At 38.2% G+C, this 22,594-nt stretch overlaps 1 protein-coding gene across 3 annotated transcripts in view; it reads left to right on the top strand.

Moving 5' to 3' along the window:
• Window positions 1-286: 286 nt before the first annotated feature.
• stom (stomatin) overlaps window positions 287-22,594 on the top strand; it is a 52,173-nt gene continuing 29,865 nt past the window's right edge. For 2 of the 3 annotated variants that reach the window (XR_008632174.1, XM_020919268.2), the window contains exons 1-4: window positions 287-457; window positions 5,764-5,790; window positions 15,434-15,543; window positions 17,156-17,228. Coding sequence is in view for 2 of the 3 variants with exons in the window: in XM_020919268.2 (XP_020774927.1) it covers window positions 397-457; window positions 5,764-5,790; window positions 15,434-15,543; window positions 17,156-17,228 (271 nt within the window). In the remaining variant the exon portion in view is untranslated. The remainder of the gene's footprint in view (window positions 458-5,763; window positions 5,791-15,433; window positions 15,544-17,155; window positions 17,229-22,594) is intronic. The other variant, XM_020919269.2, reaches the window with a different exon arrangement.

Raw genomic sequence — 22,594 nt, 5'->3', positions numbered from 1 at the left:
TACAAAAAATATATATTTCCACATCTGCCAACTGTGAACTGGACTCTGCATTGATACAACAACAATCTCACTTTATACAATATCTACCTCTGATGTTTTGTCACGTTGATGTGTTACTGTAATTTAAAAAATAACTTAAAAAAATAATAAAACACAGTCTATGGTTGCGTCACGGCGCCTGGCAGACAGCACTCAGGGCGTACAATGCCGTTATGACCCGCCCTCCGTCACGGCGCCTGACAGACAGCGCTTCGGGCAAAGTGTCCCGTTCTGACCCGCCCTCCTGCTGTGGATGTGCGGGAGCTTTACTGGGGCAGTCGGTCAGTAAACACGCACCTTTAACGGGATCTGCTCCACCTTCCACCGTCTGATCCGCTCCAAACCCACCGGACCGCCATGGAGCAGGACCGTGAAGACTTCGCCATGAAAGAAGCCAAGAGACGAGAACGAACTGCAGGTATTTTCCAAAACGCGCGAATGTTTATGTGACATTATAACGAGCTAATTACTAATGTTAATAAGAACAGGCAGGCTTTGAGTTCCACCGTCAGTGCATTGTGAGAAATTGGTTAATACATTGTTAAAATAGTTCTATTTTCCCAGAATGCGCGTTGCAGATGTTCCAAATTTGGTGTAAAACATTAGCTCTCATAGCTGACGGTGGTTTAACGTGCGTGCTTAACGGCGCTGTCCTGGATCACAAGTCAAACCTTCTCTAGATTATTATGCAAACAGTTTACTAGACACTTTGTACAAGGGATAGCAGTTGTAAAGTAGACCATATGCTCCGTATGCTTCTAATCCAAGTGAAAATAAAAAGTGAACTGCAACGTTATAATGCACGCGCAGGAAATTTAGGACAAATGTACCAGTTGAAATGAGGTGATCAGACGTCCATATTTACGCAGACAGTCCCACTTTTGAGCCCTGTGTCCCCTGTCCCAGCAGATTTATACAAAACCAATGATTTGTCCCAATTTTATAAAAAAATTTCACAGGTGTCCCTATTTTTGAACAATTTGATCTAAACTAGAACTGAACTAAGACTAAACCAGGACAACATCAAGTCTAAACCAGGACTATCACAATATTTGACTAATCTGATCCCTGCCAACAGAAAAGAGGAGCATAAATTGTCATTTGTTTAGCCAAAATACAGAAAACTGTGTTTGCGAACGACTGTAAAGCAAAAAAATGCAGTGATAGAAGTCCCTCAGATTATGACAGACACAAGAATACACAATGTTACACGCTCTCTTCACAGTTTTATTTGTACCAAACATCCCAGCCCGGTGTGTCCCAGTTTAGAATTTTGAAAATATGATCACCTAATTTAAGATCATGTGAACTGTGTCAGTCGATTGCTAGTGATTAGTGTACATTTACCGCCAATAAATAAATAAATAAAATAAGAAAACTAAAAGCTAAATTGTCAAGCAATGACATAAGAAGGCTGATAAATGGACACGCACCATGTAGATAAAAAAAAAAAAAGTTTGTGACCAGTCCTTAGAGATGCCTTTGAAAACTATCTGTAAATAAAATGTTTACAAAAGAGCAGTGGAACAACCTGGTAAGCTGCTGGGCCATTATACTACACTTTTATAACTTTGTAGTGTCCACAATAACACATTTGTGCGCGAAATATTTCTGTATATCTAACGATACTGTAATGACAACAAAAACAACAACTAATTTAAATTCCACTGACATAAAAACCCAAAAGCAGATTTAAACCTCAAACTATTCTAAATGTGTAATACACGAATTGCAATAAATACACAGCAGAATGAAACACTGCAGTACTCAGTTTGCATTTCTAATGAGTCATACACGTTATTAATTCAACCTTTTACAGCTTAAATTTTAACGTATTGCCAAAAAATAGCCAAAAATTCTCAGTAGTGCATAGAAAACACACGATAAATACAGACCCTAAAACTGTACCTTTCACATATTGCACAATAAGCTGATACAGTAATTATAGTGACAGGTCTGGTGTCCATCAAAATCCGTAGGCTCATTAAAAAGCTCAATTAGTGTAATTCAGATCAACTCACAATTCAGTTTAATACAGATGGAGGTAGATAAAATGAATATTATTAAATAAATGGATAAATTAATATTACTACTTTGTTAGAAGCTCTGTTACTCAAATTAAACTTTATTCAGAGTTTTATTTTAACACCGTCTAACCAGAAAACTTGACTCAGTTGGAACTACAACAAGTGAAATGATTTTTGCGCTTAAACAAATCTCTGACACGTAAAATTACTGTCACAATCTAGCGTCAGTCTCTCCTTTTTGTTGAAAATAAAACTAATAAACAGCAGCCTGGACGCTCATATTGATCACAGGCTCCTGAAAATTAGTTGTTTAAATCCATTTTGTGTTGAGTTTTCAGACTATATTAAAACATCTTGGCAGTTTTTGTGTACACTGTGTCACCATGGTAACAGGTGAACATTCTGCCAGTAGAGATGCATGTAGAACACCCCCCAGCATGATGTCACCGCACAGAATCAGTAAGGAAAACGCATTGGTCCCCTCTGGGAGTATGACACATTCTATAATCTGAAACTACCTATAGAGTCATGAAACTAAGTGTTATATTCATTTCCAGAGTGTTCAATCCATTTTTCTCTCTAAAATTTGAAATATTTGACTTTCTATTATCGCATCAAATGAACTAAACCTGCTCTAAAGGGTGTGCTACATTTGCACACACCCCAGAACTAAACCTGGATTAGAACAGGACCGAACCAAGTCTACATCAGGGCTAAACTGAGATCAAGTGTGACGCATAAATCATGACTTACAAAGACTTAACTAGGTCTAAACCAGCTAAGACTAAGACTAAGCCTAAACTAGATGTAAGACAGACACAAGACTTTGGTCATGTCATAATTTCCGATGAAGAGAAAGAAATAAGAAAGAAAGAAATATCCAACGTCAAAGATGAACCTTGTCATTATTTGTTTGGGACTGGCTCCACAAATCTGAAATTTTCATCTCAAGCACAAATCTTAAAGGCTTTTGTGGAAAAAAAAAAGTCACTTCTCTTTATTACTAACAGACGTTGGGCCTGTGTCAGTTTTGGTCAGTTTACAAGTCTCTTTGCTTAAATGAAGAGTTATGGTGCAGCAATAGCTAAAAAAAAGACAGAGGGAACTACATAGACCATGATCCTTTGCTCCATTTCAGTGTAGACTTCAAGAAGAAATAACAGTTCTAACACTATTAAATCTTAGTTTTTTGGCTTAAGTCTTGTCAAGGCATTTTAAGAGGAAAAAGTCACATATTAACAGTTTTGTTTGTAAGCCTCCACAAAATATTGCAATAAATATCGCACTGTGAGATGTGTATAATGTGTAAGATCGTACAGATTTTGATATTGTTTCATTCCTAATCATGAGCCTCCCCACCATATCGTGAGTTTTCCCACGACATCTCAATAAATATCGTACCGTGAGGTTTATACCGTGACGATATCATGAGACTTGGATATCGTTACACCCCTATATTCTTTTGAAAATATGTCACCCCTCTTTCTGTAACTGCTGCTGTCAGGCTCATTATTTTGGTCTTAAAATATTCGTATTATCCCGTGCTACATGAGCCTGGTGTTTTTATTTTGCTATTTTGTCCATAAATATTAAAGATATGAACATTTAGCAACATGCCAACCAGCGGGTCGGAACGTGGCACTACCTTAAACACTCACTACAATTACTACACTCTTACTGGATTAGGGATGGGCATGATGAGATGACTAATCGATAATAGATCGTTAAGAATTTCGTCGATCATGTTCAGTTTTAATTGACAAACCGAATGTAGGTTGTTGTGTGTAGAGTAAGGAGTCGAGGCTCCGTCTGACACAAACACTGGAGTTTCGGCCTCACAGTCCCATGTTTGGGCTCTGGAACCTCCTTGGAGACACTGTTCCTCTCACTGAGTGTGTTTACATGCACACCAGTGTCCGATTATGATCGGGTTTTTTGAGTATCCCGGTTTCGTCATGGTGCCTGTAGATGCAGTAACCCGTTACTGCAATTTAAAGTTGAGTGCACATACGTCCAAAAGACAAACACTTTTCAGTCTTTTATCACAACAGAAGCCAAAATAAATAAAGTGACCAATAGGGGTGTGCAAAAATATCAGAATATCGATATATCGTATCGTTTAATGTGATGATACAGTATCGATATCATGAGCTACTGTATCGATATTTCACCAAGAGTATTTTTAGGTGTGTTTTATTAAATTATTTTGTTACAGTGCTACATTTTTGTTGCTTGTGGAGTGAAAGGAAACTCATTTATGCGACACATTTGACATTTTTACTGTTTTGAGGATTAAAATGTTTGTGTTTCATATGAACACAAGAAATGATTTAACAAAGCCTTTTAGTATCAGAGTCACGATTTAGGCTTTATTTTTATTAAACCGTATCGAATCGATTTGAAATATATCATATCGAATCGAAAGTGCACTGTATCGAGATATGTATCGAATCATGGCCTGTGTATCGAGGTATGTGTCGTATCGGCAACTCCTTAATGACACCCAGCCCTAGTGACCAACGTAAATAAAGTAAGTGAAATGATGTTAAATAAAGAGCTGTACTAAGAGCAGCGCTAATAGTTTATGTGGTTTTAAGTTTAGTTTCTGTAAGACATAAACAAATGTGCACAAAGCTGCATTAAACACATTATAATGTCAAACGGGCTGATGTGGCTCTAGAGTGGTTCTGGTTTATATGTTGTAAAGTTGAGTTTATGCAGATTAGTAACAGTAATAATAATGATGATCATTCTAATATAAAAACATTAATGATTAGGTGTGTAACGATATCCAAGTCTCACGATACGATATTGTCATGGTATGAACCTCACGGTACGATATTTATTGCGATATGGTGGGAAAGTTCACAATATGTTTGGGAGGCTCATGATATTATGATATTATACATAATAACAAGACTGACATTATAAAATGCTTTAACCAGTCATTTGGTACAACATTTATTGTCATATTCTAGGGATGTAACAATATCCAAATCTCACAGTACAATATTATCATGATATGCATCTCACGGTACGATATTTATTGAGATATTTTGAAGAGGCTAATAATTAAAGATGGGACACTTTTTTTGCTTTGAAAATATCTTGACAAGATTTTGGTGTGAATTATTACCACATAATCCCAAGAATTCAAATAAAAAACACATAACTTTATGTTGTCTGCACTGAAATGAATCATGGGATATGTAGTTCCCTATGTCTGTAAGCTGTTGCTACTATAAAACCATGCAATTAAGCAAAGAAACTTGTAATTTGATATATTGTGACAGCCCATGATATTATGGTGAAACTTTTTGACAATACAATATCACGATATTTCGGTTATTGTTACATCGCTATTAATGATTAATCAGAAATTGATTGTTAATTCTCCCGACGGTCGAAAATTTTATGGAATGCCCATCCCTACTCTGGATTGATTGTTATAATACTCATGGCCATGGCACTGGCTCCAAATCCGTCCCTAAATCTGCCAGCGTCGACTCTCACTCAGTCCACTTCTTTATACAGTCTGCCTCCAACTCAGTTTGAAACTAGAGGAATCCTACAATTTGACGTCACGTGAACTAAACACTGGTGTAATCCAGTGATTATGTAGTTAATGTACTAACACAATAATTGATCAATCTTTGTGAATGTCCAATTGTGTTTCACCTGTAACTTTCATCTGTAGGTCAAAAGTGTGGCCATGACATTGAAGGTATGAACCAAAGCCTGCAGTGTTTGCATGCCAATTTTCATTTCTAATTATTTTGAAACAATTATAAACAACAATGTTAGCATGTAGTGGGTATTCAGTTTTACCTGCTGCATGGAAACGAGTTGTGACTGGCTTCATATGGTTTTCATTTGCATTTTGAACCTAACTTGATCCCCTATTGTGTTGACTTATCCGTCTTCTTCTGCTTTCAAATGCACTGTGGGTGAAATCTTTCTCTGGTCGTCTAATGGGCTCAAGCTGGATGTCATTTGCAGGCACAAAGACGTACAAACTGTGCATTAGTGGGTTTATCGGAGAGCTTTTAGAATAGACTGCAGTCACGTGATTTATTTCCTGTACTGTATAATGTTCCCAGTTACTTGATCTCAATTTTGCAGTTATGAAAAGTGGAAAAACAAACTTATGAAATCATTAATTAGTTGTCAATTTCATTTCTCCTAATTTGCTTATTGTGATTGGTGGTCATGAAGAAATATTATGTAAAAGTGGCTATGAGCTGCCTGAGTGTTGTCTTTGTTATGTTCAGTGGGTTATACTTGGCCTGTATTTGGTTAACGAAATTCTTGGTGAATTAAAGACATATCCTGCTTTTTGACTGGTTGACTAAAAAGGGGGGGTGGGAAAAAGCTTTACAAAACTCTGTGTATTTGACCCAAACTGAACTCACAAGACTACACCTGCAGGGGGAGTTCATGCATTTATGCAGAAGAAGTACTAAGAATCAGTGTATTTCTGCTTACTCTATTGTTTTACATATAAATACCAAAAAAAATACCAAATCTTCAACTTACTCACTAACTTCTCCTTTCTGCTGTTGTCTCATATAAATCCTCATAATCTAAATAAAATGATTCTACATCAATCAATCAATCAATCGCCTAAACCATAAAGTTAATACTACATACTAACTTATTCTATTTTGATTGACAACACTTTCATCGACCGAGTTAATCGACTAAAGGCCTACAGTACAGAGCTGAAATATCGATCCATATATTATGTCTTTCAAGGCTTTGTACATCGTAGTTTAAAGGTCATATATTATGTTTTTGATAAGGAAACAACATTATAATGTGTAGATAAAAAAGATTAGATTTTATACTCCATATACTGTAACTAGAATCATTTGGATGATTTCAGATTTGGAACATAGATAAAAAAAATAACATAATATAAGCCCTTTAACTAGCTTTGATATTTTCTACAGTATGTCTTTAACTTGTGTTTGGGAAATGGCTTTAAGTCCAAGGTGGTTGGAGAGGACTTGTAAAAACATGATTGAATACTAGTCATGTGAGTAAAACAACCTAAATATGCAAATATTTCCTGAACATATTATCCCACATGTTGATTTTATGGGAATACAATAGGGATGCACCAATTCTGATACTTCTATTATATCGACGTCGATACTGAATAATTCACTGGATTAGATATCGTCTTCCAAATATCGGTTCAGACGATATCCTCAGTGGACATATAAATTGATATAATGTTAAATATTAAGGTTAAAGGACCTCTAAACACCAAAATCACTTTTTTCTACTGATTATCTGTGTAAATGGGTCTAAAATAGAAATGTGTACCCATCCCTTTACTTATTTTGGCATTTTAGTGCATATATGTTAAAAATCTAACTTTTGATTCAAAGTCGTGTCTGTATCGGCCTCTTTAGGATCAACTATGGCCAGAACATTTGAATTTCCGGGTTGGACTAACAACCACCAGTGAGTCAGATGCAGGTTATTACTTGATGAGCACAGCCACTGGGGTCTACAGGTGGTATGTGAGGAGCCCCTCTCAGCCCCGCCCCGACCTGGCACCGTTGGTCACTGCGATGTCCCGCTGTTTCTGGACAAAAGGGAAATGGCGAGATCCGAGCACGAATGTCCGCTCTGTTTCAAAGTCAGGAGCGCACCGGTCTGTGCCGTGTTGGATTGTTGTGGCTGTCGGTCGGCTGTCAATCACTGCTCCTGAGCCCTGCCCGTCCACACCTGCTCCCCCGCAACCTGCCAGGCCCCACCTACTCTGAAGCATTTTTCAGATTTTCCTTAGGGTTGGAGTAAAGCCCGGGAGGGTGTTTAATAGGGGTGTGCAAAAATATCGGAATATCGATATATCGTATCGTTTAATATGATGATACAGTATCAATATCATGGGCTGCTGTATCGATATATCACCAAGAGTATTTTTAGGTGTGTTTTACTAAATTATTTTGATACAGAGCTACAGTTTTGTTGCTTGTGGAGTGAAAGGAAACTCATTTATGTGTCGGGCGGCAGTAGCTCAGTTGGTAGAGCATTTGCCCACTGATCTAAAGGTTGGCGGTTCGAATCCAGCTCTCAACATAAACATCACAGGTTGAGTGGTCAGATCCACTAACCCACAGGTTGGCTGGTGTGATTCCAGCTCCCACAGATGAATGCTGTCATTGTGTCCTTGGGCAAGACACTTAACCCACTTTGCCCACAGTGTCTGCGTACGCTGGTGTGTGAATGGGTGAATGGTTCCTTGTTGAGTGAGTTGCTTTGAGTGCCTTGAAGGTGGAAAAGCGCTATAGAAAAATGTGACACATTTGACATTTTTACTGTTTTGATGATTAAAATGTTTATGTTTCATATGAACTTTGCACAAGAAGTGGTTTAATAAAGACTTTTAGTATCACAGCCATGATTTAGTCTTTATTTTTTATTGAACCGTATCGAATCGACATATATCATATTGAATAAAAAGCTCACTGTATCGAGATATGTATCGTATCATGGCCTGTGTATCGAGGTATGTATCATATCGGCAACTTCTTAATGATACCCAGCCCTAGTGTTTAATGGCTCTTTAAACACACAAACTCTGCATATTTAGGTTGTGTTCTCTCTGTTTCACCTTGTGATGTCATGTTATACTTATCTGGCCAGCCAGAGCCACAGAGGCTGTAGTTGGATCATCTCAAGTTTGGATGGAGATTTTTCAGGAAATCAGTATTCCCCACAAATTACAGCAGCCGTACCTAATTGTTCTTTTTCCAAAGTTGTCCTGGTTTTGAGTCGTGAATGAGTATTGAAGTGACGTTAATGGTTAGTTTCCGAGTTGATGACATACTTGGTCAGGTTAGCTCTTGGCTAAAGGGAGACATTCAAATGAAGAGGCCAGAATAGCAGTAGGCTGACAATAGGCCTATCACAATCACACATTTTGAAGTACAATATATGGCTGAAGAAAATATAGACGATAAACAGTAACTTTGAAACTCATTTATGGCACTGACTTGATAAGACTCATGATGAATTATCCACAAAAACAAATTCAAATTGTAATATTGTTTAAAAAATACAAACTGCAATAAATAAATGGCAGACTTTAATAGAGAAATAAGTACTTAGTCTGTGTAATGAGTTCTAGACGTTATAAATTCGACATGCTACATCTCAGCTCTTTTTGTAGTACAGAAAAATAACCAAAAGTTCCCCACTAGTGCAAAGAAAACCTCCTCACGATAAATATTGACCCTCTAAAAATGACTATTCCGTGTAATATTGAAGATAAGTCTACATAGTATTTATCTTAGTCGACAGAGAAGTTAAGACGCTGGTGAGATGGTGCTGTTCAGCCATCGAAGCTCTAAAAGTAAAAGTTTTCTAAAGACGCGGGAGAAGGAAAGGAAATTGTCTAGCCCTTTATGACTTTCCTGGTGTAATAAAGTGAAATGATTGCATGTGAAAAGGTCTGAAGCATCAGAGGTGGTGGAGGCTGCTTTGGGATTTCATGTGATGCTTCATAGACAAGACATCAAATCTGCTCTCAACTCTTGATGTCTTTAACTTAACCTCCTCGCACATTTTAGCTCTTGGTTTGTATGGCACAGAGACCCTAAGGTAGCACGGGGACCTTAATCTTAAACTTATTGGCTGTTTTATATTAACTAACATTCTTTTAGCTCCTCTGACTGCTACACATTAAAAAGAGGATAATGTGGCGGTTTGTTTTATAGTAAAAGTTGTGTAAATCAGAAGCTTACTTAATTCCCAGTCATGCTACTTTTACACAACTTCGTATGCATTTGGGACAGCCCCGTGGGAGGTAAAGTTCTTTTTTTTTTTTTGACAGAAAACAAAAGATTTGAGGTTAGGTCTAAACACAAACAATGCTACAGGGGAAAGTTCGTGCTCTAGTTTCCAGTGTGTGGTTTTAAGTGGGTGTACCTGGTTTTGAACCGTGGAGCTCACAGAGGAACATGGCCCAGTTAGATTAACGCAGACAGATATTTGCACATTTTATTTGCCTTAAATCTTTAGCAGATGCCGATATTTTGGGGTATTTGGTATGCAGCCAGCTTCCTACTTCCTAGAATATGCATGAAGGTTTATTTGAACACTTTACGACAAAGAAGACACTGCAGAAAATGGGACTGCACAGCTTATTTATCCAGTTTGTAATAAAACAGGCTTGTGAATGACAGAATATGATTGACTTGAGTGGAGAATATGTGTACCAAATTTCAGTGGTCTATGGCAAAATAATTTTTTTCATCCTAGTTAAGAAAAACCCATGCTTTTCTGTGACAAATCTTAGATGTCGCCTTAAAAATTTTCAAGAGAACGCAGTGGAGCAGTTTATCATACTTTTATATTTTGTACATCACTTTTTCCAAAAAGATGTGCACAGCAGTCAAGTAGAGATCCAGGGCATGGACATGGACAGCCAACGCGACACTATCCACTAGGGATGGGCGTGATTTGTCGATTAATCGTTAAGAATTTCATCGATAGCGTTCATTTTAATCGACAAACTGAATGCATGTTGCTGTGAGCAGAGTAGCGTGAGGAGACGTGGCTGCGTCTGACACAAACACTGGAACTGTGGCCTCACAGTGCCACGTTTGGGATCTGGCACCTCCTTGGAGACTCTGTACCACTCAATGAGTGTGTTTACATTAGGGATGGGCATGATTAATCGATTAATCGATTAATCGATAATTGATCATTAAGAATTTCATCGATTACGTTCATTTTAATCGACAAACCGAATGTAGGTTGCTGTGCGTAGCGTGACCAAACAGGGGTCCGTACATGTGTCTCTCTGCACTCAGAAGGAGCGAGCAAACACAAACAGTTGGTCAGTCTGCAACGCAAATGTGTATTTAACGATGAGTTGTACAAGAAATTCCACGCTTTCCGTTGCATTCGGGACAAGTGTGAGTCCATGTGCACAGTGTATAAAGCAGCACATATGTTTCGGTGTCCAGAGGGAAAAAGTTTTACCAGGTGAGAGTCGTGCAATGTCGATGACGAGTCCCCACCTCCCTCCCCCCGTACGCTGTCCTGGTTTTGACAAACGCAAATATGGTCACACTAACCTGTATTCACTGAGTCATGTCTTTTAATCCAACAGAAGTTGACCGCATCAGCGACACAAGAGCTGTAGTTTTATCTTGGCTGAGTTTATGTAAATTAGCGATGCGGTTTTAAGTTTCGTTTCTGTGAGAGTTGCGCAAAACTGCGTTAAACACATTATAATGTCAAACGGATTGATGTGGCTCTAGAGTCGTTACGGTTTATATGTCGTAAAGTTGAATTTATTTATGCAGATTAGTAGTGCAGATAGTAATAATAATGATGATCATTTTAATATAAACAAGTTAATGATTAATCGATAATCGATCGTTAATTCTTCCGACGATCGATTAAGAAAATTTCATTGAATGCCCATCCCTAGTTTACATGCACATCTGTGTCCCGTCATGGTGCATGTAAACGCAGTATCCCGGTTACTGCAACATAAAATGCATGTGTCCAAAAGATACTTTTCAGTCTTGTCAACACAGCAGTAGCCAAAATAAATAAAGTGAGTGAAATGACTGTTAAATAAAGAGCAGCGCTAATAGCAAAGTTGAGTTTATTTATGCAGATTAGTAATAGTGATAATGATGAATAATGATGATCATTTTAATATAAAAACATTAATGATTAATTGAAAATCTTACGTTAATTCTCCCAATGATCGATTAAGAAAATGTAATCGAATGCCCATCCATACAATCCACTGTCCATGCAGTAATAAAGGACTTTTTCTTACTACACAGTGCCTAGTGTGACCAGACGTCCCTATTTACTCAGGACAGTCCCAGTTTTGAGCCAAATGTCCCCTGTCCCAGCAGATTAATACAAAACTAGTGATTTGTCCCAGTTTTATACAAGAAATGTCCCAGGTGTCTCTATTTTTGACAAATCTGATCCCTACTAACAGTAAAGCAAGACATAAACTGTCATTTATTTAGGTTAAATACAGAAAAGCTGCTTAAAAATGTCCAAAACACAAAGAAAATGTGACTATATTGACTTGCATGTTAGACATGAATGGGTCTAGTGCATAACAATTTTCCTTAATTACACACTCCTTTCACAATTTCATTATTACCACCCATCACAAACCCGGAGTGTCAGGATCAGTCGATCTCTTGACATGTCAGTACAGATGTTGAACAATAATAGAGGAACGTGGCTCAGTTTCAAGTGTTAGCTCAGATTTTGACCCATGATTGAGAAATATGCCTTTGTTATTATTGACTCGGTTACAAGTGTTAGAACAACAGTGGAAAATGGCTCAGTTTGAAGAGTTAGCTCAGATTTTGACCCATGATTGAGAAATGTTCCTCTGACGTGGTTCAACAAATATGTTAATAATCATAGTGGAGCCACGTTTCTCAGTCATGGGACAAAATCTGAGCTAATACGTCAAACGGACCCGTGTTCTTCTATCATGGTTCAACATCTAGACTTAAGGCCACCACACACTACAGGAGAATGTGCCCGGTCATGTGCGATGTTGATGTTGCTGCACTCCTCGTGTGTGGTGTCAGTGTGACTCTGAGCTGCTCTGTCGTATCGTAACAACCAAACCACAGTAACAACCAATAAAACAGAGCGTCAGGGGCAAAGGAGTGACGGACACAGAGACGCAAAATACAAACTCAGGATATAGCGAAAATAATGAGAAGACTTTATTCCTCACCTCTCGTAATGTGGTAAATTTAAAGTGCATCACATCCACATTATCCATAGAATTTGTATGCAAATAATGACATCCAGTCCTCAAAACAGCATTGTTAATCCAGTTTGAGGCATTCTTTAAAAGTAAAAAGGTGAGAGTAGTTCCTCACATGTGTCTGTTTACATCCACACAGCGCACGGATCGAGGTGAAGCTGCAGATTAGCAATAGTGACTCTACCTCCTGTATACTTTATCGCCAATCTTTTTTGCTTTAAAAATCCTGTATTTGAAGTTTTGCACCACATTTCACAAATAATTACAGAGTTTTGACTTGTATCTAAACTCGAAGTGCAGAGCTTTGATCTTTTGAACACTTAAGAGTCTCAGGGCCTGTTTACACAAGAACGCTTGCGCGTAAAAAGGACAAAATATTTTATTGCAGGTGCCTTTCGTTTAGATGGTGACAGCATTTTTGGGGCTTAAAAACGCTGTCACAATCTAAACGAAAGGCAGAGTGGAATAAGTTGAATTTTACTGTAGACAGGAAACAGCTGACGTGATCGCACTCACTTTGTTTCCTGTGGTCCGCAGTCATATCCCGCTGCAGTCTTTACGATCAGAGATTTTAAGTCTCATCAGATTCTCCTTGTGTCTGTGGTGTGCGCTTTTGGTCGCATGTTTAAAAATCGCTTAAAACCAGAAAATCCTGTAGTGTGCGGCGGCCTTAACTTTTCAGAATGAGAAGTTCCTCTATCAAGTTTCAACATCTGTGCTGAGCCAAGTTCCTCTGTCGTGGTTGAGTTGAAAGCGTCGGCACAGACTGACAATTCAACCCTGGTCGAGGAACCTAGCCTAGTTTGCCATGTTTTCAGTACAGAGGAACATGACTCAGTTTGAAGTGTTGGCACAGGTGTTGACCCATGATAGAGAACAACTTGATTACATGATATTGGTGCAACAAATACTTACATCAGAATGAGAATGCCTTTATTACAGGAATACTCATGGCACAGCTTGCAGGCACATGCGGCTCACCAAGCTTTAATTGGTGGCTCACAATAGTAACACAGCCAATATAGTTTTTCAAATATGCTATAAACATATAGTGAACATTACAACACAAACATCTGCATTACTCTAAGTATAAACCAAGGCTTAATTAATGGTGTTTCCTAAAGGGGGCACTGTGACACCAGCAGCCAGTGATGCGCAGGTCCACGTATAAATGACCCGGACTCGACCGACACTTTCAACTAACCAACCCGCAACTCTGACCGTAAAAATTATTTGAAAATATTGTACCCGACCCACTGCCTGACCCGCACGTAGTCCATGCTCTTGATTAACATCATCTAAATAAAGTGAGCAAAATAAATAAAGTGAGGGAAATGATGTTAAATAAAGAGCTGTGCGAAACCTGCACACGTCTGATCTCTGAAAATATGAACCATCTCCAACGCGACACACACACACAACACACTCACCATCATCATCACCGTCCCTCTGTCACAGAGAGAACACTCATATTCCACTGAGTCGTGTCCTTTAGTCTGACAGAAGCTGAACCACACCAGCGCTCAAGGAAAAAGCTGTTTTTATCAGCGCTTATAGTTTATGCAAATGAGTCATGTGGTTTGAAGTTTAGTTTCAGTAAAATGTAAACAAATGTGCACAAAGCTGCATTAAACACATTATAATGTCAAACGGGCTGATGTGACTCTAGAGTGGTCACGGTTTATATGTTGCAAAGTTGAGTTTATTTATGCAGATTAGTCACAGTAATAATAATGATGATAATTTTAATATTCACTTAAGTACTTATTACTTAAGTATTATTAAGATTATTAATTCTCTTGACAATCAATTAAGAAAATGTAATATATAAATCTACTATCTATGCAGCTTCCATTCAATTCCCAGTATTAAGGTGAATATGGTTTGAATTGAAAATGTATTGGCTGTGTTTCTTTTTTGTGGGATGTTATCTGTAGAAATGCACATTTGCAAAGGTGACTTGGTATGTTGGCGTATGTTGGGTATAAGTGGCTCTCCTCTTGATTTTGCTTTTCCATTGTGGCTCTTGTGAAAAAAATAGTGAGTAGCACTGATTTATTGTCATTGCACAACTAACTGCACAGTGAAATTTAAACAGCTGCTCCACACTGGTTCTCAAATTACACGTACAAGAAAGAATAAATTAGCAGGACAAATGAAGTTCAAAAGACAATATTAATATTTACTATGCAACCTGTTCAAACACACGTCTACAAAACAGCCAGGTAATTATAAATGCAAGTTCTATTTCTTCCGCTCTCAGGCAAGACACTTTTATACAAGTATATTTCAATTTCCATGTGTTTAATTCACCTCAAAGTACAGTCACTTCACTTAAACGACAGAAAATAATGACACCACTTTCATATTATTTCTTAAAAACATCAACCAACCAAAAAGGGGAATTAGAAGCAGAAAAAAATTATTCAAATGTGTTCATTGATTATAATAAGTGGATTACCATGGCAACAATTTCAGATAATTAATAATCAAAAACAAGAGAAAGATTGTGAACATTTACGTGTGATATGTCCATGTACTGTCTCTGTCATGAGGCTAATGTTGCCCGTTCTCCTTTCAGCCCTGGAGCACCCGGACTCGGACATCGGGCTGTGCGGCTGGATTTTGGTGCTGTTCTCCATGCTGCTCACACTGGTCACTCTGCCCATCTCCATCTGGATGTGCATCAAGGTTAGCCTCCTCTCCCCTTCTCCTCCCCTCCTCCCCATCTCCTCCACTCCTGTCACCTCTTCTCCTCTTTTCCTGTCACCTCCTCCTCTCTTCCTCTTCCTCTCCTGACACCTCCTCCTTTTCTCCCCCTCTCCTTTCCTTTTCCTTCTCCCCTCCTCCACAGTGTGCACCCCTGATAATCTGGTTACCATGGCGCCTGTCAGACTGCTCTCACAGGACAAGATGAAGAGTAAAAACAGAACCCTTCGACAGCCTCTGTGTAATTCAGGGCTGACTAACACTGGTCCCCTAATTATCTTCTGATGTCTTAAAATAAATAAAATAGTATTTTTAGTAGTTGTTGTGATATTGATTTAATATATTCACAAAATGTATTGCACCTTATGCTATGAAAATAGAAAATAGTATTTTTTTTGACAATAGAATGTCAAAAATACTACTTATGGAAAGTTTTTGAGTTTTGATATTAATTAATAATAGTAATAATAAGTCATTTTTGGTATAGAATGTAGACTGAAGTTACAGCCTTACTAAAATGACATAATCCAACAAATAAGTCCAATGTTCCACAGTTTTCAACATTACCACAAAAAGAATACCAGCAGCTTGGCCAGGGCCATGTTAACCTCTCACAGCAAGGTGGATTTTCATGAAGTATATTGGCCCCCGCCTGTGCGATAGGGCCCAAAAGGTGGTGGGTGACCAATCACGTCGCACCATTGAAGTTTGAGTGGAAGCCAAATGTGAAGCGCCCAAACAAACCAAAACAAACCACACAGACAGACAAACTTCAGCCTATTCAATACAGACTTTTTAGTTTGTGAAAAAATGTACAGAAGGTAAGAGCTTTGTGCATTTGTGGACAGAGACGATGTCTGTGCTTTTCTCTCAGCTGGATGGAACTAAAGTTTAAGTCCTCAGCTTGTTCTGCTGTTGTGACACTTCAACCAATCAGAGTCAAATCATCATGATGACGTTCTGTGTTTCCTGATCACTTTCAGTGAGACCTGTTGCAGAATGATAATGTGTAGAACTTTATTCAGAGTGACACATCAATCTCGTGTGAGCCAGGTTACGGCCATTTGGCAAAAGAAAAAAGAAAAGAATCAAATCATTCCATTCATGTATTTATTACAACAATATGAAAGTACCTTTCAGTGTTCATTTCATGAACAGAAACAACACAAACCTTCATCTAAAACAGAAAGTCTGAACTCTCTCAGTAAAAGCATGTGAAAGGCTGTAGAACTCATTCATTCATTAAAAAAGACCCTGATCATTGACCACTGACATGACTGAATCTTGATCTAGAAAAAAAATCCAATAATTTCCCAGCCCTAAGAATAACAATGAAGTGGCTACACAAAATTACCTTCCTAAAAATAAATGTATTCATGTTCTAATGCTTAACAAATGAATAATGTTTACTTTCTAGTATGTGCTTTGCTCTTATTGCCTTAGTGTTTTTGTCAGTCATTTGAAATATCCCCGTAACCCTGGGCTTGTACAGCAGCTGCTCCTGTATTTACCCAAGAGCTGCTGGTCTAATATAATCATGTCAGACAATGGAGACACACGCTGTTTTCACTGTCCTCCTGTTGTGTGTGTGCAGATCGTCAAGGAGTACGAGAGAGCCATCATCTTTCGCCTGGGACGCATCCTGAGGGGCGGAGCCAAAGGACCAGGTCAGGACACCCCCACTCACATCCTCTCTTAGTATTTAGAGAATTATGCTTCAGCTTGGCTCAGTTAAAAATCATGGAAAATGGTTACCGTCCAAAAGCAACTGTCTAAAGTTATATCTCTTTAAAGTGGATGCAGATTTTTTTTAAAGCTTTCTACAACCATACATGTTTCAGTAATTTAGTGATCTCTCCCATGCACTATTCAAACCCTTCTTACAGTTGGACAACGAAAACAGGTGGGGCTTTGTGGAGGGATACACAGATGATCTTCGAGGATGAGAACAGAGATTAGACAGCTCCCAACGTGGAGCTGTAAGTGGTGCTGAGTGAAGGCATCATCACGAGGAACTAAATGTGGAAGGTCAATTTATGAGACCGGAGTAAAGTCTGTCTCCTCATTGAGCACACCTGAATATAAGCCACATCAACTAAATTTTAACTAAATTTTAAAATTGTACATGTATAGGCTGCACCTGAATATAAGCTGCAGGTGTCCACGTTTTCATGTTCGAGCCGTCTGCTTTTATCACCTCTGAAAGCTTTTGTCGTCTTTTTGGATTGAGTCAGTTCGTCACGCTGCCGTCGCCAAAATCTCACCATCGACTCAATGATGTGCAGCAGCTCTGTTTCCTTCTTCCACAGCCACATCAATTGCGGTTAACTTAAAAGCTGCAACATCTGCATTTCTTCTTGTGTTTTCCATGAGGAGGGTGGGTGGTAGGGCTGGGCGATATGGATCAAAAAATATATCTCGATATATTTTGCTATATCTCGATATACGATATATATCTCGATATATGTTCAAGAAAAAATAATCCCCTAAAACTGAAAACTGCAAAAACAAATCTGCCAAATTCCACAAGGTCCTTTTTTTTTATTGAAGTGTAAGAGGTCAGCAATTCATATAGGAACATTTAAGATTACAAAAAACCTAATTACATAAATAATAATTTAACTGTAAATAAAATAAATAATACATATTTCCTTCTTTTCATTCATAGATAAAACAACTCAACTCAAGCTCATCTTTGCATTAACTCTGTTATCCAGACCAGAACCAGAACCATGAGCTCCTTCAGCAGAAGAAACTCAGGATGTTCCTTATTTTATTAGATCCATGTTCCAGCAGTAAGGAGTTCTGAGGTTTCCCACAATCCACTGCAGATCAAACCCAACGTTTCAAGTGACACTGCAGCAGATTATTCATTAAAATCTTCTCCACAAATAAACTTTACATTACTAAACTTTACAATATATAAAGCACAACGACTCTAGAGCCACATCAGCCATTTTGACATTATAATGTGTTTAATGCAGTTTTGCGCACGTGTGTTTACGTTTTACAGAAACGAAACTTAAGCGCATGGCTCATTTGCATAAACAGCGCACTTCTCATGCAGCTCAGCTCATTTAGCTTCTTTTGGACTAAAGGACGCGACTCGGTGGAATATGAGGATGTGCTGCTGATGGTTTTGTCTGTAAATGGTTGAAAAGGTTCGTGGTGCTTGAAGCTTTTCACTGGCACCAACTTTCGGCGTTCAAGGCGGTAGTGACGAGTGAAGGAGACATGAGCGAACAAAATCAGGGAGGCGGGGGCGCGCGGGCGACGAGAGAGAAGGTAAACAAGCGAAGCGGCGAATTCTAAATTTAATATAAGCATTATATCGATATATACGATATGTCAGAATTCATATCGAGTTTAAAAACTATCTCGATATATTTAAAATATCGATATATCGCCCACCCCTAGTGGGTGGATGAAGTGCTAAATAACTGTTCAAAACACAATCAAAATAGAATCTTCGTTGGCGCATCACCCCGTCTCTCCCCGCACTCTACTGCGCATGTCTCCTGCAGAAATAGCCTCTGTCCGGTCTGGATCATGTCAGTGTCTTAGAGGATTTCAGCAGATTTCAGACTCTCTTGGGGGCGGGGGTAGTCGTATCAGGTATGAGTGGATGTCCGGCTACTGAAGTTTGAGACATTTCTTCTCATCCTTTACACACACGGGCAAGACGTATCCCCCTCACTAATGTTCATTTAGTATCATAACTTATTTTATCACACGGCGATAAACTATTTGAGTGCACTGACAATATCGCGAGCTACTGTAGCAACATCATGTTAACTCTAGATCCATGTGTAACTGCACAGTGGTGTTTTCTGCACTCAGGCTGTGTGTATCCTCTGTGTTACCAAACCATAGACCGTATATATGAATGAACAATGTGCCAAACAAAGAAACCGTCCATATATTGGCTGCATCTTTTTTTAGCCACAGGGTTCAAAGTGTGAGAAGTAGCAGCTTATAGTTCAGAATTTACAGTACTGTGAAATTAAAAGACCTACTTGTTTACAGTTTCTGTTTATTAGCTTGGTCTGTTGAACTGCACTGAGTGTGGGGTTCTTTGGTTTAATTTAGCCAGATAAAATAACTGATTTGAGAGGGGAGTTAAAGAGGCTATTTTTGTAAGGAAAGACAATCCCTCCTTGAACAGAAATGGAGGCCCCCAGACATCATCTGTCTCCCATTTACAACTCGATCCTCAGACCTAAAACTAAACAAAGAAAACAATAGGAAGATCCAGGTCAGGGCCAGAGGTATGAAAGCTCCTGAATGATTCTGCTAATACAGGGTAGCCAAAGGGTCTTAAAAGTCTTAAAAAGGTCTTAAATTTCATGTTCCAAAATTAATTATGTTGTCCAAGTCTTATTTTTTTCACAAAGGTCTTAAATTTTATTCTATTTTTGTATACTCAACCTGGCTGCAGTGAAATAGTAAATGGAGGGAGGAAAAAACAACAACGTGAAATCAAGCAACGTGAATGAACGTCTAATTTGGAGTATGCACAAACAGTACTTTGGTTTCTGGCGGCAGTGAGTAAACAATCAGTAGAGTGGAGGAAGACGTTGGATGATTCATGGGGAAGTGTAGCTTTAATCCACAGTGGCTCTTTGATTGTAGTACAGTAGTTGGTTGGTCATTATTAGAATTGAATCCGGTGTTTTTTGCCCACATAATGGTTGCACTGTTGGTCTTAATTTTCATTTAAGGGGTCTTAAAAAGGTCTTGAAAAAGTCTTTAATTTGGGGTAGTCAAACCTGGGGATACCCTGTATATGACCCCACACTTCAGTTCAATAGACCAAACTAAGAAACAAACTGTAAACAAGTAGTGTGTTAGTTTCAGAGTAGTTTCAGTGTAGTTAGCTCCTCCCTGCAGACATATATACAAGGAAATATCCACCAGTGTCTGACCAGAACTGAAGAAGCAGCTTGGATGAGCCGTGAAACGTATTCGACCAAAATAAACTTTTGTCCAGTTGACAAATTGGATTTCTTCTTTGCCACGGATTTTACCTGGACGACTGAGGGACTTTTACACACATTTAAAATGTTTGTACGCGTGGTGCCTCGGACTTCTCTTTTTTAACCTCGCCACCACTTACAGTTCCAAGTTGGTAGATGTCTCTGTTCCCTTGGTACGGTCAGCTTTAAGATTCTCTGCAATGTTGAGCCCACAAGCTTACGTCCTCCATGGTCCCAAATGAGAGTTCTCCATATATAAAAACATACAAAACTGTACACAACGTGATAAACCTGAAGCAATGTGAATATGGTGTGATAACTCTCTGAGGGGGGAGTGACTTAGTCTATAGAGCAAAAGGAGGGGAAACTAGTGAAGCTTTTAAATAAGTTAATGGGCCCGGTCAAGCAGAAGTAAACAGCAAGGCCAAAAATTCAAGTTAATGCATCTGATATAAAAATGTATTGAACAGATAGAATATGTACTCTAGTTTATGAAACTGTTTACCTTTTTTCTGTACCATTTTTGGTTCTGAAGTTACATACGTTTTAAACAGACCATGTATGAAACATGGAACAAAAATGATTTCCCAAATTTCAAAGACCTGAAAATCATGTAAATAAATGGATGTATTTCATCATATCTTGTGTTATTCCGTCTTTGAACTGTTGATGAAGGTACATGATTTTTCCAAAAAAATGTATTTAAAATTATAAAAAATTTGCTTGGAAGGACTGACATATTTTATAGAAATAGTTTCCTTTCATTTTGAAGTAATATTAAAGTATTTGGAAGGAAAAAGCTGACAAATTATGCAAAATCCTGCACCTTCTACTTGCTTGCACAGTTTTCCCTCCGTTACTTTTCCCTCCGTTACCATGACCTTTCTTAATAAAAAAATCTCATCACTCAAAAAGTAAGAGGTTTTTCAACCTAATCTTGTACCATATGGTAGAAAACTATATGAAGCAAATATTCAAACCAGTTTGTTAAGGATATGTAAGTGAGAACCAAGAGTTATCACTGTTTGGATTTATTGCCCAAAAAGTGCTGCATATTTCATTCCCTCCATTACCAACATGAGTTTTTAAATTTTTTCTCAACAATTTGAAAGAATATCACAGGTTTAACTTTACCCTGTTGGAGTGAACTCTTTCCTGCATTCTGATACTTTACTTATTTCAATAGTCCCTCTAGTTTCTGAATAAGAGACATTTGAATGTACAAAATCTGCCCTGTTTCCCTCCGTTACCACTTGATCGAACCCTAATACATTATTTTAAAACAATAAAAGGTAACATGGTGATCTAATTATGTTTTATCTGCTAATACCCATTAGTAGTATTTAGAAGATATTTATTTGTCTGGTATTTTTTTATTTCCTGTACATATATATATATATATATAAAAAAACAAAACAAAACTCCAGTCCTTTGTGTTGTATAACTCCCAAAGCATTGCGTTCACTTGACCTTTGTGCGGATGTTCTGGTGGAAGCATGGGAAAAGGAACTATGTCCAGTTTTATCTTCTAGTCTTGTGGTAGTAAATTGGAGAAGAAATCATTGTATCTGACTGGCATCTAAAATTTACACAGCTGACTTGTTTTAGACAGTATGTTCAGAAAGAATCAAAGTTTTGGTTCTACCCCAGTCCCAGAAAAACAGCAAAATGATATTGAAATGAAATGTACTTTTCATATATCACACTGTGTTGCTAGAGTCTTAACCTGGAGATAGAGGACACATACTGTACAAGTTTGTGTCATTCTCAGTTTATGGACAGGTCTCATGTGAACCTTCAGAATTCCCTCCCTGGATTAGGATTGACTCATGATCGGCTGCAGGAGCTGTGGTTTATTTGATGATTGGGAGCTGATTCTGCTTTTTGATTGGATAATCATCTTGCAAACCAAAACACTAAATTATAACATAAACAACTTGACCATCATGTCCAGTGTTTCAGTAATAACAACATACCCGCGGGGTCTTAAAAGTCTTAAAAAGGTCTTAAATTTCATGTTCCTAAATGAAGGCCTTAAAAAGTCATAAATTATGTTG

The sequence above is a fragment of the Boleophthalmus pectinirostris genome, unplaced genomic scaffold, assembly GCF_026225935.1.
Source record: "Boleophthalmus pectinirostris isolate CB_2022bp ecotype Guang Dong unplaced genomic scaffold, ASM2622593v1 HiC_scaffold_18, whole genome shotgun sequence".
Taxonomy (NCBI): domain Eukaryota; kingdom Metazoa; phylum Chordata; class Actinopteri; order Gobiiformes; family Gobiidae; genus Boleophthalmus; species Boleophthalmus pectinirostris.
This window is presented reverse-complemented; position numbering and strand designations above follow the sequence as displayed.